The sequence below is a fragment of the Cucumis sativus genome, chromosome 7 (genome assembly GCF_000004075.3).
Source record: "Cucumis sativus cultivar 9930 chromosome 7, Cucumber_9930_V3, whole genome shotgun sequence".
Taxonomy (NCBI): domain Eukaryota; kingdom Viridiplantae; phylum Streptophyta; class Magnoliopsida; order Cucurbitales; family Cucurbitaceae; genus Cucumis; species Cucumis sativus.
Window position 1 is genome coordinate 8535202 of NC_026661.2, and position 17575 is coordinate 8552776.

Below are 17575 nucleotides of genomic sequence, written 5' to 3' on the forward strand. Positions count from 1 at the left end.
AAGACATAATTTGGTGGACATCAATATTCTAAATCTTAATTATTGGTTACCATATATCATTTTAAATCATATGTTTGAATTTTATTTCATACTAGATAATTGTTTAACTAATTTAGTCTTTGTGTGGTTTGGTAATTATTTTATTTTTAAAAATTAAGTTTATAAACACTACTACTATTTCATTTGACAAAGAATTCAACTATTATATCTAAATTATGGTAAAAGAAAAGGAAGAGAAAAATGATTTGATTTTAAAAAAACGAACAAAAAATATAGTACAACTCTCCGATCAAGGGTTTCTTGGATTTAGTAACGGAAGATAGTGGCGTTCATGAGTCCCTTAGAAGGTTTCATCCTTGCTAAGATGCATGATAGAAAAGCGGTAAGAAAGTCATCTAATATAAAATTGCTCCGAGGATATAGATTGTTGATATAGATAATAACATTTAACTATTTGAATGACTAACCTTTTCTCATTTAACAGTTTATCCGTATCTCAACTTGATTGATTATTACATTAGGAGAATCACAAATAGCTACTAAATGGAACTTTTATAGTTGGAGTAAAGGGAAGTTTAATATTTTGTTTTGTTAAATAATACTTGTATTGCTGTAAAAAGAAAAAAGAAAAAAGAAAAAAAAACCATGTGGATATTAACAAATTAGAATGAGGATGCCAAATTATTAGTGTAAAATGGAAGAGAAACTAAGCTGAAGCTCAAATCCTTCCGTACTTGAAACTTCTGTGAACCACAAACCAACATCTTCTCAACCACCAAACAACACTCGAAAGAAATCCCAAATTAGATAAAAATTCAATGAAGTTAGAAGAACGAGAGAATGACTCAAACTTTCAACCATCATTTTAATCAAATTCAACTTCAACAATCCCAAGCAGGGATTCCTTTCTTCTTCCTACCAAAATAATAATAATAATAATAATTTTAAGAAAAAAACAAAAAAAAAACTATATTAACCTTTTTGGGTTCTCTTTTTCTCTCCCTTTTAGCCATTATTACCAGAAACCAGAGCTTCAACTCTAAATTCAATGGCTAAAAACGAAAACACAAGAACTCCCCCCCTCCAAGAAAAAGAAAAGAGAAGAAAAATCTTTTATATAACATAATCAGACCACTCACTTATATGAGAAGTATGATCCATGGTGAAACTTGGAGTTTTATCCAACTTAATCGGATTCACTTTCCCACCGATCAGCCTCGCCGGATTCCCCACCGCCGTCGTTCGCGGTGGCACATCCTTCAACACCACCGACCCAGCTCCAATCTTCGCTCCATCTCCGATCTTAATATTCCCCAAAATGCAAGTTCCCGCTCCTATCAAAACCCCATCTCCAATCTTCGGATGCCGGTCACCGGTATCCTTCCCGGTACCACCCAGAGTCACATGGTGAAGAATCGAAACATCGTTTCCGATCACCGCTGTCTCGCCAACAACAACTCCCGTCGCATGATCAAGCAAAATCCCACATCCAATTTTCGCACCAGGATGAATATCAACAGCAAAGGCTTCAGATACTCTGTTTTGAATCAACATGGCCAAAACTTTCCTCCCTTCAGACCAAAGTTTATGAGCGATTCGATGCGATTGTACCGCTAAAAACCCTTTATAGTTGAGAAAACACTGCACGTAACTAATACAAGCCGGGTCTCTTTCTTTAACCGCTTTCAAATCCCTAACCGCACATCGCAAAATCTCACCACCATCATCAGTTAAAACATCAGAAAACAATTGAAACAGAGTCGAACTGGGAAGACTGGAATTAGAGAGCTTAATGGAGAGATGATTGGCTAGGGCTTTGTCCATGGAAGCATGTGTGAGAATAGAAGTGATGTAATAGTTGGACAAAATGGGTTCGTGTTCGACATCGGAACAAGCTTCCTGACGGATTAAGAACCAGAGGTCGGAGTCAGAGGAAGGGGAGAGAGAAGAATCGTGGGTATTTTGGGGATTTGGGGAAATGGATAAGGTAGAAAGATGATCGGAGAAAGTGGGTCGGCAGAATTTGAGGATTTTGAGAGAGGAATTAGGGTCGGGAAGACAAGCGGCGGCCATGGGAGAGAGATGAAGGTCGGGAAAAGGGGAGAATAAAGAGGAGAAATGGGGGATGAAGGACATGTGGAGGCGAGAGAGAGGTCTATATAAAGGAAGGTTCATGAAGAGGGAAGGAGAACTGCAAATTTTCTTGGGAAAATTGAGAGATTTTCCGGGAAAGTGAAATTTTGATGAATGGAATATGGATAATGATATCGCCGAAGGAAGTGGAAGAGAAGAAGGACAATTAGGAATAATTTAAAGAAATAAAAATTATATATATATATATATATATATATGAAGAGGATATTGGAATTTTAAAATGTTTCATTATTTATGATTGATATTATTGAGGTATCAATTTATGACGTCCACATATCAAATAATGAGAAAATTAGGTTTTGAGTTCATCTTCTATAAAATGGAACAAAGAGGGTGCTTTTATAGAATTCAGATAAATAGGGGGACTTGTTTGTAATTGTTTAAACATAGGTTCAAGTTCAAATTCATAACTCAACTTGTTCAAATTAAATATCATCCATCACAACATTAATTTCATAAACTTTCCATCAAATAATACTTTTAAAAGAACATAATTTCAACTCCATATTTATGTGTTAAGAAAACGACTCATGAAGAAAGAAAATAGATTAATAATGTTTTCAAAATAAAATTATTTAATAGAAGCAATATAAGATTTAGGGTAACTCAAGTTTGGTTTGTTATATAACTCAAGTTGGGATTTGGTCAAATAGATTTGATACTCTCTCTCTCTCTCTCTCTATTTTGAGTGAAATACTCATATATCTCTCTCACTCAACAGAAAGCTTATATCCCTATCTCTCTAAAGTAGTGGGACATAGACATTCACCTAAGAAAGGATTTAATTACATTATTCTTTAAACAATTTTATGCATTACTATAACCATCCATAACTATTTTTTTAAAATTATTTACAACCATATATATTATTACAAATATTGTAAAAGATTGCTGGATTTGAATGATATTAAATTTTAAACAAAACATTTATTTGATATTTAGTACTTTAACTCTTTCAATTTCCAATTTATACCAGAAGATAAGGCTAAATTTTAAAAAGTGTTTATGAACTTCCTACTTTATTTCAAAACTGTCTCTATACTTTTAAATGTTTTTAAAAAACTTTTGAACTTTAAAAAAGATTTTTTTTTAAAAAAAAAAGCTCTTACCATTAGTTTTAAATAAAAACACCTTTATATTTTTGTTTCAAAAGTACTAGTAAACTGCTAAAAAGTTTTATAAATATTTTTAAATTAAAAAAATTAAAAAATACTCTCATTCATTTAATTTTTACACCAAATTTCTCAACATCAAGGTAACGAACCAAAATTTTAAAGTTAAAACATAAAATTCCACAAAATTTAGAAATAAAATTCTCTTAAACGTATATTAAAACAATAATTAGTCAAATTTAGAAATCTTTATAAAATTATATAGTAGTTATCATAATAATTGGAATTAATAAGAGATAAAACCAAATTCAACAAATAAATGGGTGTGGGACTCTTGGAAATAACATAAATATGTGTGAGCTTTTTTCTTGTTCCAATTTAATTCTACAAATTTTGTCAATGAGGACACCAACAAATTTCAAATTGCTACATTTCCACTTCCACTTTTTTAAAATATAATATTTTTTCAAGTAAATAAAAAAAAGTTTAAAATATTTATTTCAAATTGAAAACAGAATTTTTAAATTAATAAAAAAAAGTATAATTATCTTCAAATTTTGTATGCTTTCGTAACATATGGAGTTAGAATTATGAAGAATATGGCTTGATCAGATTTTAATATTCAAGTGATAAATTTGTCCAATAATCTTAAATCTTGTTAATTTGGTAACATATAAACTCAACTTGAATCCAACTACCTAATATTAAAATTAGGTTAATTAGAGTCAATTCTTTAGAGAATATTGATGTACAAAATTAGTGGAAATGTTTGCATATTTGGCCATATTGAATTGAATTTTGATAGCTTAAAATATTGTTGGGCATTGCCTCATCACTTGCGAAGCCAAGGAAATTACTTGAGAGACTTGAAGTCTACTTAGTCAAATATAGTAATGACAAAATAAGAGTTTCGTCAAACAAAGACAAATAAACACACAACATATACGAAGCCAAGGAAATTACTTGAGAGATGGTCACCTACGTACTCGATTTCCTAGACAGAAAGTGTTGAGTTATGATAATTTGTATTTGAACAGCAAATTATCTTTTAGTGTTTGATGTGTAAACTATTTTAGTTTGAGAAAAAAATAGTAAATAATGCGATTGAATAAAAATTTGACTAATATAAAATAGTAAAAGTGTAGCAAATAGTAAATACTATAGCAAATAAGAGTTATGAAATAATGTTGACACTAGGTATAATTGAGTAGTATAAAATAGTATTTACTATAGCAATAGTAAGAGATGATTATTATATTCTTAGAATTGTGGTGGGATGTAAACATTATATATTGTTAGTATTTGTGATATCAAGAATTAATGAACTAGATATTTTCACGAATAAAAGTTGTTAAAAAATATCCATATATCTTCAAAATTATATGATTTGTAAACCTTCCTAACTTTGCTTTTTTAACAATCCTTTCCTAAAAGACAACGTCATTGAGTCACCTCTCAAATAGCTATTTTTCTAACTTTTATTTAGGACAATTACTCTTCACTGGATCACATTGCTTATTCAATGTCATGAGGATCCCAAGTACGAAAATCAAATACTTTTGCATACTCTCTAGTTATAAGATAGATGAGATACAACTCTCTTCTTGTCAATTGGTTTTAAGATGGAACCTCATGGTATTTAATATGGTATCAAAAGTCTATAAAACTTAAATATGCATTTGATCAAATAAAAGAATTTGAAATTTGATCAAGCATAATAATGAACCCATAAGAGATACAATCTTGAAAAATCATGTTGAAGATTCCACACTGAGAATTAATAATAATGAATGAGTAGCAATCAACGAACATAACTTTCAAACCACTCGTTAGAGACAACAAAACATTCATGTATTTCTCAACAATCATATATTGCCATTGTCCACTTTTAAACATAATCCCTCTTGGTTTTTGTCTTTTGGTTTTGCAATAAATATATATATACACACACCAATGAAGAATTTATGATTTCCTCCTCTTATCATTAATTATTAGCACTAAATTTGTTATATGGCGACCAAATAGAGGGATCTTAGGGTGTAGGGGATGACACACCTTAACGGAGTTCAATGGCTTAGAATCCATGTCTAACATATTTAATTCTTATTTACGATTATGACCCTAGAATTTAGAGAAGTATGTTATAAATTTTCAAACTCTAGAGGCATCTATATCGATCGATATCTTCCTTTACCTTTAAACTTAACTAACATTTTACTATAATGGACGACATAAATTGTTGTGTTACTTTATTTATGTTTTATTTACATTGTTTACTTATTATTTGTGGATGTAGTAGGAAAGTAAATGTAAGACATTTTTTTTTTTGGGAATATGCATATGTCATCTTGCTCATCACATGTCTTGTTTTTCTTTATTATTATTTAAAACCTTTTTCAAATTGAGTGAGTCTAAAAAGGATGTTTTGGAATAGGAATGTAGTTGATAGAGTTTTTTATTGGGGGTTGCTATGCAAATATTGTATAGAGAAGAAAATGAAAGGCAAAAATGTATCAAAATTAATTCAAAAGGTGAATGCATGGTTGATCAAAAGCCACTCAAATTAAAATAGCTTAGAATCGACATTGTGCAGCTGTAGTTCTTCCTTCACTATCCTCCAAACATTTGTCAATGGATGGTTCAAAAATCCTTTCGAATCTCTTTCTTTCTTTCTCTTCACAAACACACACACACACACACAAGAATACTAAAAAGTATTATGTTTTTAAATATTACGCTCTGTCCTTTCACCCTTTCGGATTTTGGAGGGTTACGTTTCTTTCTTTTGTTTTTCTTTTAACCATTAGTGTGATTATTGGCATCAATAATATCCATGATACAAGTTTTACCTACTTTTCTTCCTACCAATTGTATATGATCAACCTGTTTTCTGACCTGGTATGAGTTTATTAGACGACCTATCTTACGAGGCCATTGATAGCTATTGCCTTTCTATATATTTTTACCATGCTCACTTTGACACATAAGATGTTAGTAGAATTCAACTTTTGTTGATGTATACTGGTACAAATCTATTGCAATAAACACATATAATTAGGACATCAAATGAATAATGAGGAAAAAGTAACACGACCCTAAAATGAATAACCTATTTCTTCCATATATGAGAACAATTTTTTAAACATAAAGTTAAAAACTAGTGTGGAATTTAATAAAATAATTGTTAAAATGCTATTTTGGTTTACATTCCTGTACGTTTGAAGTTTATTCAATTTTTAAAATAGAAGAATTTGACAAAGTATTTATAGCCCATTGCAAAATTTTTAGCCACCTAATAGAAGCCCAACAATGCATGTGAAATACCCAAAAATCCCACTAAAAAAATGCAAAAAAAATGCAAATGACCCACGATTACACTTTCTCATCGCTCATTTACGACGTGTTTGGTTGAGATTCTAAAGTGTTTAATTTTGTCAAAAAATTATTTTGAAAAAAAAATGGTAGTGTTTGACAAATTAAAATAATGTATTTAAAAAAAAAATTATTTATAAAATAATCTATTTTGGAGAAATCTTTAAAAACCAAATTCACATATAAACACTTGTAAAAAATTTTAACAAAACGTTAAGTGTTTAAATTTTAAACTCATTTTCAAAAAAATGTTTAAAAGGAAATGTATTATTGAAAAACATTTTGTTCTTAATTCAATCCAAATGGACACACAATTTCCTCCTAGTGGATGACTTTTTCGTTATGGCTACTCTATTTTCTTCTTTATCGGGTGGTCTTTTTCTTCTTCTTCATTCGATGGTCTTCTTCTTCTTTTCAAACATATTTTGTGCATGTAATATTTTGAAACTTGTTTTTAGCTGGACTTCAAAATTCAATTTTTCTTTTTTGTGAAAGTGAAGTACATTATGGTCTTGAAAAAAAAGAGTAAATTCTAATGACACTGAGTTGCACTACAAGAAACTGGAGTTCTTTCGACGTTGTCAAGGACGTCAGCGATAGGAATGTCACGGATAGGCATATCCACCGACGCTGAAATGTTACCATCGGCAGTGTTGCTGTTTCTCGATGCTATAATTAGTAACTTCGGGATTAACTGCGTGGAAAGTGAAATATATTATTTAATTATTCAACCATCCTCGACGTACCCAGGTAGACGTTGGAAGTAGGACCCTATTTTTGACGAGCTACATCATTGTGTCAGACAAAATGAACAGATCATTAAATAATAAATGACATTTCTTTCGACGTCGTTTCATGGTGTCAGGAAAGTTTGTACACACTCCCAACGCCATATGTGAAACGTAGATGTTTAAGGACTTCACTCCCGATACTTTACGTAAAGCGTTACAAGTGGTTGTATTTTTTTAACGTTTTTGATGTGCGTCAGAAGAGCCCCCACACATAAACCCTTTTCGTTTTGTAAATCATAGAGAACTCACAAAAGGAGTAACTGAGTTTTGTTGCTCGTCGTCGTTTCTTTGTTGTCATCTGTTGTTGCTACACCTATTTTCTGTAAGTAGTTTAGTTTTAGTTTATTTTTAGTTTAGGGTTAGTTTGGTTTTGTAATTTTTTTTATTTAGAATATAAATTTGTTTAAGGAATAAGATTTTGAATTTGAATTTTAAGTGTTTTTGGGATTTATAAATTAATTTAAAATTTGATGTAGAAGGGATTGAATTGAAAATTTGAGGGAGGGAGGTTTGAATTGAAATTTTGAGGGGGTTGAATTGAAAATGGGGGTTTGATGAATTAAAACCTAGGAGGGGAGAGAGAGTTTGTATTGAAAGCTTGAAGGAGAGGAGATTGTATTGAATTAAAAATTTGGTGATAGCCTTTAGTTCAAACTTGATTGTTCTTTATTTTTTAATAGTTTCGTCTATTAGAACTATTAGAAATTTGTTGTTGATTTCTTATGGCTATCCTGAAGTTATAGTAGCCTCTTCTCTTTAGTGTAAACTTAGTTTTAAATCTGTTAGTAGTTTTTAGGGGTTTAGACTTTAGGTAGCTTGTAAATTATGTTGGTAGCGGGTCGAAGTCATTTCTACAATGACAACACAACATCGCTGAAGAACGAGGCCTGCCAGTCAACCATCTAAAGTTGTTCAGAGAAACGCATCCTTGGAGTGGCCAATTCATTTAATAGGCGACTGTAGATGCACGTGTAAGTTCAACTTGATTTTGTCTTATTTTGTACTTATACTTATGCCTTCATAACTTCATTACATAAAATTTAATTTGTTGTAAAATCAAATGTTGGAACTTCAGCCCCACCCTACTCTAGAGGGTTCTCAACCATTCTCTGAGGACGATATTTGCGAGACCGTTTTGAATAGAAGACCAGGCTACTCAAAAGGTATTGTTGGGGACCCAGACCCAAGTCCCGCAAGAGTTGTGCTAGCAGTTCTTCAACCACATGTTCGCATTCTACGGAGGTCGAACAAGCTAATGCAGACCTAATTGAGTAGTAATGACTCGAGCTTGAAGAAGCTAAACACATAGTTGAAGAGCAGAGAAGGATGTCCGAGCTGTAGGTCCAAAAAATGGAAGAAATGAAGAAGATGATTGAAGAAATGACTCTGGCACAAAGAGAACCGTGTGTCACACACTTGCAGTACATATTTTTGAACTTTACCATTGTTTACTTTGCATTATTAGTGACATATGTATGTATGTATGTATGAATTTAATTTTGTGTCATTGTAGGTGTGGACATGTAGTATTATGGGTGTCCGCAACCATATTTATGTTAATTTTTTTTATGTAACTTTTTTTAAACATTCAAATTTGTTAGACAATGTAACATTTAGTTATAATATATTTAATTTTGATTTGGTATTTTACATTATTATTTAGTAATTTGATTGTTCGGTTTTTATAAAATTTATTAAATTTAAATCGTATTGAAATCGAACAAAATAGTGAATGATTGAAAAACGAAATAAAAAAGATATACCTAAAATAACTCCCAACGTAGCTAGAGCATTGGGAAATAGCGGCGTTCCCTGATGCATTCTTGAGCACGTTGGGGAGACGTTTCACGATGTAATGTCGGGAGAACTCTTCTTATGAGGCCATGAGATACGTCGGTAGAGTCCTACGCCCAACGTCACATGTTGAGTGCAGTTTCCCCGATGTGATTTCGTCGTCGGCAAAATAAGTATCGGGGGATGAAAATTCACGATGCTATCATCTTTGCTTGTCGCGAATGAGTCTCTCGTCGTGGGTTTCCCGACAATCGTCTCAACGTGCAGGATTACGTCGAAAGAAAATTTTTCGACCCCATTCTTTACCTTTGTCGATGCCCTCCTACATCGAAAAAACTTCGACTTGTTGTAGTGTTGATTTTACATGCGTGTGAATTCATACTAATGATGTTATTCAAAATTTTCAAGTATATGATATTTCTACTGTGATCTTATTAAGGTTAATATATATATATATATATATATATATATGTTAGTAATGGTTAAATTATTGTATTAGACATTCTACGTTATATTTAATTATTTTTTAAATACATAAAATTCATAAAAAAAATACGACCTTTAATTAATACAAAACGAATAAATTACAACACGTAAAATTGCACCAACATAAAATTGCACACTTAAATAATGAAATTAATGAAATTTTAATTAATGGCCAATTGTTACAAATCTTAACAAACGTAAAAATAAATTTCCAACATGTTAATTTTTCATGGAAAATTAACGTAAGTATGAATTGGAAATTTTTAAAACAAAGTTGGAAGAAGTTTCATTAATTTAAAAATACAAACAACTTACTATCTTTTCAATAACAATAAAATTAAACCAATTTTTTCATAAAATTAAAATTAAACCAATTTTTTTTCATAAAAATATATATTTTTCCGTTAGAGAGAAAAATAATTGAGTATTAAATTAGAGAAATTAGAAATTTAAATATCTATGAAAATGAAAAAATAAATACTTTTCAAAATTACAATATTAATATAATTTTTTCTATTGAAAGTATAATGGTTATATTAAAAATTAAAGGGAGTAATAATTATGAGTGCTCTGTTTCTTTTTCTTAGAAATAATAATTAAAAGAGTAGTTGAATGCTCAAACGTTAAATGGCGCTAGCTATTATTGTAATTGTAGATTATAAGTTTGAATAATCTCTTTCTTCACTCTACAAGATAAAATATTTATATAGTTAATGGACCCTTATAAAATAAAAAAATGAATGCCAATTTTAGTGGGAAGCTTTAATAAATAACACAAAGTTATTTTAATAGACTATAAACTTAGAGGTTATTTAAAAAGAAATGAAAAGCAACAATAAAGAGAGAAACATTTTGGTAACAAAGACAAAATTTGAAGCATTGAATCTATACATAATAGGAATAGAATTTGGGTATGGAAAGTTAAATGAATAAAATGTAGAACAATTTTTATTTATGTGTAATATGAAAAAGGAGGAGTTGAAAGGGTAGTGATGACGTGTCCAATTTTGTTTCACTTTTGAATTATTGAAGATTCTGTCTTTTAAATTAAAAATAAAGATTTCAAAAAGTATTATTTTGAGTTTTTTTTGTTACGTAACCTATTACGTGTGATTTAGGCTCCGTTTTTTTGTTAACCATAAACAATTCGTCTCCTTTCCCCATGTTATGTATGTATACAATTATAATATTTCTTCGTTTTCATGTTTTAAAGGTACCCAAGTTTAGGGGTGAAAGAGATTGATGAATGAAAGTTTGTACAAATCTCTTACTACCCACACCCATACACACAGATGAATCAAATAGTAATGTAACACTTTTTATTATACATTTATTTCTTTAACGGCTCTCTTCAAGTATATACCAAAACAGTAGTCGTATACAACAATTTCAAAAACAAAAAAGTCTACAACTCCACGATAGAAAATTTAAAAATGTTCCAATTTATTTGCATGGAACGCGCCTAATATATTTGGTTTTAGTATTTGCGAAATAATCCTTTAGATTTTGCTATTCTTTTCTATACACAATCAAATCTAAATCTAAATCATTTTTTTAAATATATTTTTTTGATACACGATAATTTACCTTGATCGTTTAAATTTGGGTTGCCACATACATTTAGATTTGATCGTTTATATTTGATACACGATCATTTAAATTTAATCGTTTATATTTAGTACATGATTATTTAAATTTGGACGGTCAAATCTAAACGATTTTTTTAAAGATTATTTGGTACACGATCGTTTAAATTTGACTATCAAATATCAAATATCAAATATCCACCAATTTTTTTAGGATCTTTTATATTTATCACAGGATCAAAACAACCAAATAAAAATTTGAAAAAAAAATTAAAAGAATATATAATTTTTATTTTGTACACAATCTTGAACCAAATAATAGCTTGAAAAAAATTAAAAAAATTTAAAAATTTTAAAAATATTCTATATTTAATACACGATCTTGAACCAAATAACAATTTCAAAAAAATTGCACAATAAGAGAAAAGGACAATGGAAGAAAGAAAAAAAATGCCACAAAATAAGAGGGAAAGAAAGACGATGAAAATAAAGTGCAAACTTGGAATATTTATAAAAATGGTCAGTTTAATGGATTTTTTCATTTTGTTACGTTAACCGTAAATATTTTGTCAATTTGTTATATTTATAAAAATTAACTTTTATTTAAGTGTTACTCGCATAAATGACAAAAAAAAGCCTAAAATAATAACATATATAGAACAAGAATAAAATAATTGCACATATGACAGAAAAATAGTAAAAGACTAAAATACCAACGTCCAACCACCATTTTGGACATTTTTTTTTGCCTAATTTTTCAATTTAAAAACTATCACCGATAGCAATTGATAATTGTTATACGTTGCTATCACTTATAGATGTTATAAGTAATAGCTTTTAATTGATAAATAGGTTATCAATTGATATAATTGATAACATCTATCATCGATAGTATATATATATATATATATATATTTTTATCAATGATAGTTGGGTGGTGGTTATTGAAGCATTGTTTCTCTTCAACAACAGGGACTTAGTGTTGGTAAATGGTGAATGTAAATTATATTTAGTCTAGGCGATATATCATTGAGCATGTTCACTGTATGCGAGTTGCTCGTCTCTTCATATTGCGTGACAATTAAGAGACTCTCTTCTAATTAATTTGTCAAATTTGTTCGATGAGTATCAAGTAAAATGTCCAAATTTGTTTTAAGAAAATTGAAAAAGTTAAAACTTTTCATTATCTTCTTGGATTGTCTTTTTTTTTTTTTTGTAACTTTGGAAATTTTTGTCCACTTTAAAACAACTTTCAAAATATTCAAGCTTTAATGAGAAAATAATATGCATGTTGTTTTATGGAATTAAATTGATAAAACAAAAATGAAAGTTGTACCATCCATTTTTTTTTTTGCAATTTCTTTTATTCTTAATCATATTTTTTTAGTGTTTCAAATAATCATATATTTTTTAGTGTTTCAAATAATCATTCTCAAAAATTTTATTTTTGATGCTAATGTTATTTAATCCTGATTTTTTTATTTAGATTTAAATAGTTACTTATATTAAAAAGAATATTAAATGATACTAATTATTGCTCAATGTATATTCTTTTTTCTAAAAATAAGTTGGATAAATATGTTTTTTAAAAGATAGAACTCAATCTTTGAGATATATGATGAAAAGTTGTTGAATTCTCTTTTTTAAAAAAATTGAAATATGAAAAAAGCTCTACAAAACTTCAAACAAATTAGTAAGATGTCAATTGGTTAAGAAAAATCAAAATTAACAAATGAAATATTGTTAACCTTTATTAAAATATTTATGCAATTGTGATAATTGAACCAACGTAAGTAAAAAAATCAATCAATGAAATTAAAAAGAAATACATGTGTAAATGCATGTTATAATACACTGATATAATGTATACAAGATTTAAAAATGAGGTTAATTCTAAAATTCCTAAATGATAAAGGTTCCCAATTTGGTCAAAGTCATACATGACGAATTGACCAAGTTGAGTGAGAATTTTTCGTGTGCCTGCACGGAAGCATAAGCTTCTCGAAGGTAAACACTATTATGTTCTCCATTATAATCTTATGAAGTAAAGTCTGGATAGGAGACTTGCGATAGTGGGTGAAGTAAAATAATAGTTTACAAATAAAATCAAAATAAAAGACTCCAAATTAAACAAAGTGAGGTTTGCTCTAAAGTCCTACAAAAAAAAAAGTCCTCAAATTGGTCAAAAGTCATACATGACAATGACTAACTTGAGAGAGGATTTTTTTGTGTGCCTACACGGGAGCATAAGCTCCTCGAAGATCAAAACTACTTCGTCCTCAATTCTAATCTTATAAGGTAAAACCTGGGTAGGAGACTCGTGATTGTGTGTATAATAATAAAATGCGCAATAACTACACATAATAAATTTATAATAAAATTGAAGAATAAAATAACTCAAGATAAAAGAGAAAATGACCAAACTCTAAAGGTAAAGCCTCCTGTTATGTGGAGTTGCCAAGCTATTGCCACGTGCCCTAGACGATGTAGAGCGGTCGACGTCTTCAAAAGAGTTAGTTTTAAAAGGAAATAGGAGTCACCACCAATCTTTTTTTACGGTGTGATTGGACACCGAGATAAAGTAAATAATTTTTAAAAAAATGATCCGCAAAAAATAGAGTTGAGTTCAAGAGTCATTTGTGTGTAAAAAAAGTATTAGCATCCTACAACACTCATTTAGAAAAACAGTGGTCAAATTTCAAATCTTGAATTGAAAAGATTTTTTAATTTATTTTAAAACTAATGTCTTATTTTACCTCTCATTACTTCATTATTTGGAGCAATAATCTCATAAAACAAGTGGAATAAGATTCCATTAGTTAAACTATATATTAAAGGAAATTTCTTACCTTAAGAAAATGAGAAATTATTACAATTTTTTAAAATTTATCGTAGGCTAATCTTCGAATAAAGATTGTTTTTAAAATACCGATTGAATTTATTTTTTCTTGGAATCAAATCTTGGACTCCCAAAGATGCGATTCCTCAACTTAAGAAATGTAGAAAATCGGACTCCCAATTTGTTCGATATAAATTTTTATAAAAGACTGATTTAGGAAATTTTATGAAATCATACGTTAAATTTTGAAGGTTTTGAAAAACATAAAACAAAAACTATGAAAGAAGAGAAATGAGTGAAGGGTCTTAAAAACGAATAAAGAAAAGTAAAATTATTTTAATGAAAGAAAATTTGGTTTGGGTTTTAGTTAAGAGAAAAACAGAATGGTGATTTAATATTAAAAATAATATTACTTTATTCCTCATCTTTACTATAAGCAGTGGTAAAGCACTGTTTTTTACTTTGGGTTTTCGTATTTTCTCTTTGCCTATGGCTTTATGTTCCTATTTGATGTCATTAATTTCCTTCATTTCAGTATCACCCTTAACCTAAGTCTAACCAAGTTTGTTAATCAAACACACTTATTCTCTACCATTCAACATATTTGGAAGGTTATGAAGGTGATTTGAAGAAGTTGAAGGTTTTCGGTTGAACAAACTCTGAAGATAGCAAATAGAATATTTTGGAGATGTGGAACTCAAGCGAATGAAAGACCTTTCAAAATTTCCTAGAGTTTCAAAACGTGATTTGAAGGATACACGATTTGAAGGAGATATGGAACGTTTGCAGAGCTTAAGTGAAGATTTTATGGTGATATGCGTTATTTTTTAGTTTTTGGGGGAAAATTAGATTTTTCATACGTTTAATTATCCAAAGTAAACATCCTAACTTGTTATTCTTGTCGTGAACCCTAATTTATTTTTTTATTTTTGTATATAATAAAAAAATTTAAACCTTTTTTAGAAGCAAAGTTAAAGCTGGATAAAGTTTGGACTATAGTAGCAAGATCCATTTATATAAAATTAGGATTTTGATATTTGATATGATGTTGAAATTGAGTTGGATAGTTAGCACCACATTTTATATATTTATAAAAAATGAAGTGTTACATCACTAAACATATTATTGGGGGGATGTTAGAAAAGTATCTTCTTCCAATAAAATGATTTTAAAAATAACATTTAGAATCTTTATTCGGAATATTCTTTAACACTTCACCATCATGACAAATGTGTCTCTCTATGCACAACCACAACCTTTATCCTCATTGCACAACTTCAACCATGGCACAAATAATGTAGAATTGTTTGTTTTTACATATGAGAAATTGATATTTTGGGTTTCTTTTTCTAAACAAATCTTTCACTAATTAATCTTTCATATTAGAGAGGAAAAAATAAGTTATTTTGTTGTAAGATTAATTATATATGTGTGTGTTCCAAAGGCGCAATGAAATATGCGGGGAACCCGTCCTCCGAACCACTAAAAATCATGAATTCCAAAAAATAGCCACCTACTAAAAGGAAATCCAAAAGAATAGGACTTGCCCCATGGTGATGAGCTCCTCCCTATTTGGTAAATAAAACTATATATTTTCAGATGGACTATTTTTAAATATATAAAAAATTGAATCAAAATATTTATAAAATATAGCAAAATATTAGATTATCTATTGTGGTAGACCATAATAAACACAAATAGTAATCTATGGTGATATATCATGGTCTATCACAAATAAATTGTGATATTTTATTTTATTAATTGTAATTACTTTCAAAATCTTGTTATTTAAAATAATTTTTCTTTTCAAATACGAGGGAATTAAACTCTTCCCTTATTTCAAGGTGTGATAAAAGCATAAAGCTAATTTATGACAATTGTAGTCACCGATTTGTGTCGGGTCTAATTAGGTTATTTATCATTTGAGTCTAGTTTTCAAAAAAAGAAACAAAAATAAATAAGTAAATAAAGTTTTGACTAATCAATATTTAGAGGCATTTTCAAATACAATAAAATAAACTAAAATATTTACAAAATATAGTAAAATTTTGGACTCTATCAATGATAGATACTGATAAACTTCTATTAGTGTCTATCAATGTCACTGATAGAAACATATCAGTGTCAATATGAAATTTTGCTATATTGTAAATTTTTTTGTCAAAATTTTCATTTTTGATAATTCTCCTAGCATGTATTGTCACGTCCCATCCTGCACGCGACCGAAACTTCACAATACAGTACGCGACCCGAGCTGCCCTAACACCTCATGATGAAACGCCATAGCGCTGAACTTAAGTTCTTGGTAAAGCTTTATAACTTAGTCAAACTCAACTTACTTAACAAACTTAAAACTTAAACATTAGGTGATAAGATATATGTATACTTGAAATACATGTTTATAAGTAATAAAGTGAAGTTGTTGTGCAAGCTTTCATATATATATATATATATGAATAAAAAAGTCTAGAAAGGATTATTGTTAAGTAAAAATATATGAGAGTTCACTGAGATAGTCTAAAGGCTTAATGCACACTATTATACCTACTTTATACTATGAAACTAAATGAAAATGGTAAGACTTACGCCTAGGATACGATCTATTCGTGCGTGTAAGTACGCTTGCATATTTTTATTGGAAGGAATTTGAAGATTTGCAACATTATTATTGCCCAATTTCATATGGTGAGTTTCGGTACAAAGTTAATAATGATAAAGGAAAAAAAATCCTACCTTAGGTATTCTATTGTTGTTACATTTGTTCAACGAGTCAAAGTTGTTACATTGGGTTCTTATGGGGTAGGTTGATGTTGGAGTGAGTTTGTTTATTTTTATTGAAATGGTAGGTTGATCATGGAGTTAGTTTGATCATTTGTTAGTGAAAAAGTTTGGTTCTTGGCATCGATTTTGGTTTATTTGAAGTTTAAACAATATATTTTACTTTTGTGTGATTGTAAGTGTGAACTTGTTTGAAAATGACGTTTGACAATGAGAGATGATGTATTTTTGTATGTATTTATTGTTTCAAACGAACATCGTAGACAAACTCTTTTTTTTTTTTTTATTATGATATATGTTCTAATTTTGTAAATTGAACTTTGGTATTTCAACGTAGTTATTAATTTTGTAAACATTTTGTTTGAAAGTTTTATTAAATTTTAAATCAAATCGAAACAAAAAAAGGTACCACATGTTACTAAAAACAGTAAGAATGAAAATAATACTTGGTAAAAATAAAATAAAAAACAACTCTCGATGCACATAAGTTGCAGCCCCACAATGCTCGAAGCTTTCACTTACACGTCGAGGGACTGGATCATCGCTCTTGACATCTTGTCTAGGCGTCGGGAGTTCAGAACTTCTAAAGCGTAAATGGACCGCGTCGGGAGTAATAAAGTCCTAACGCATTCCATTTAGGCGTCAAGAGTTCAGAATTCTTAA

General features: G+C 29.3%; 1 protein-coding gene across 1 annotated transcript; it reads right to left on the bottom strand.

Annotated features, from left to right (window-relative positions):
- Positions 1-654: 654 nt before the first annotated feature.
- LOC101213467 (serine acetyltransferase 1, chloroplastic) lies at positions 655-2297 on the bottom strand. The gene has a single exon (XM_004150422.3). It carries the CDS (start codon positions 2173-2175, stop codon positions 1114-1116), a length of 1062 nt encoding a protein of 353 aa, XP_004150470.2. The 5' UTR covers positions 2176-2297; the 3' UTR covers positions 655-1113.
- Between the last annotated feature and the right edge of the window lie 15278 nt (positions 2298-17575).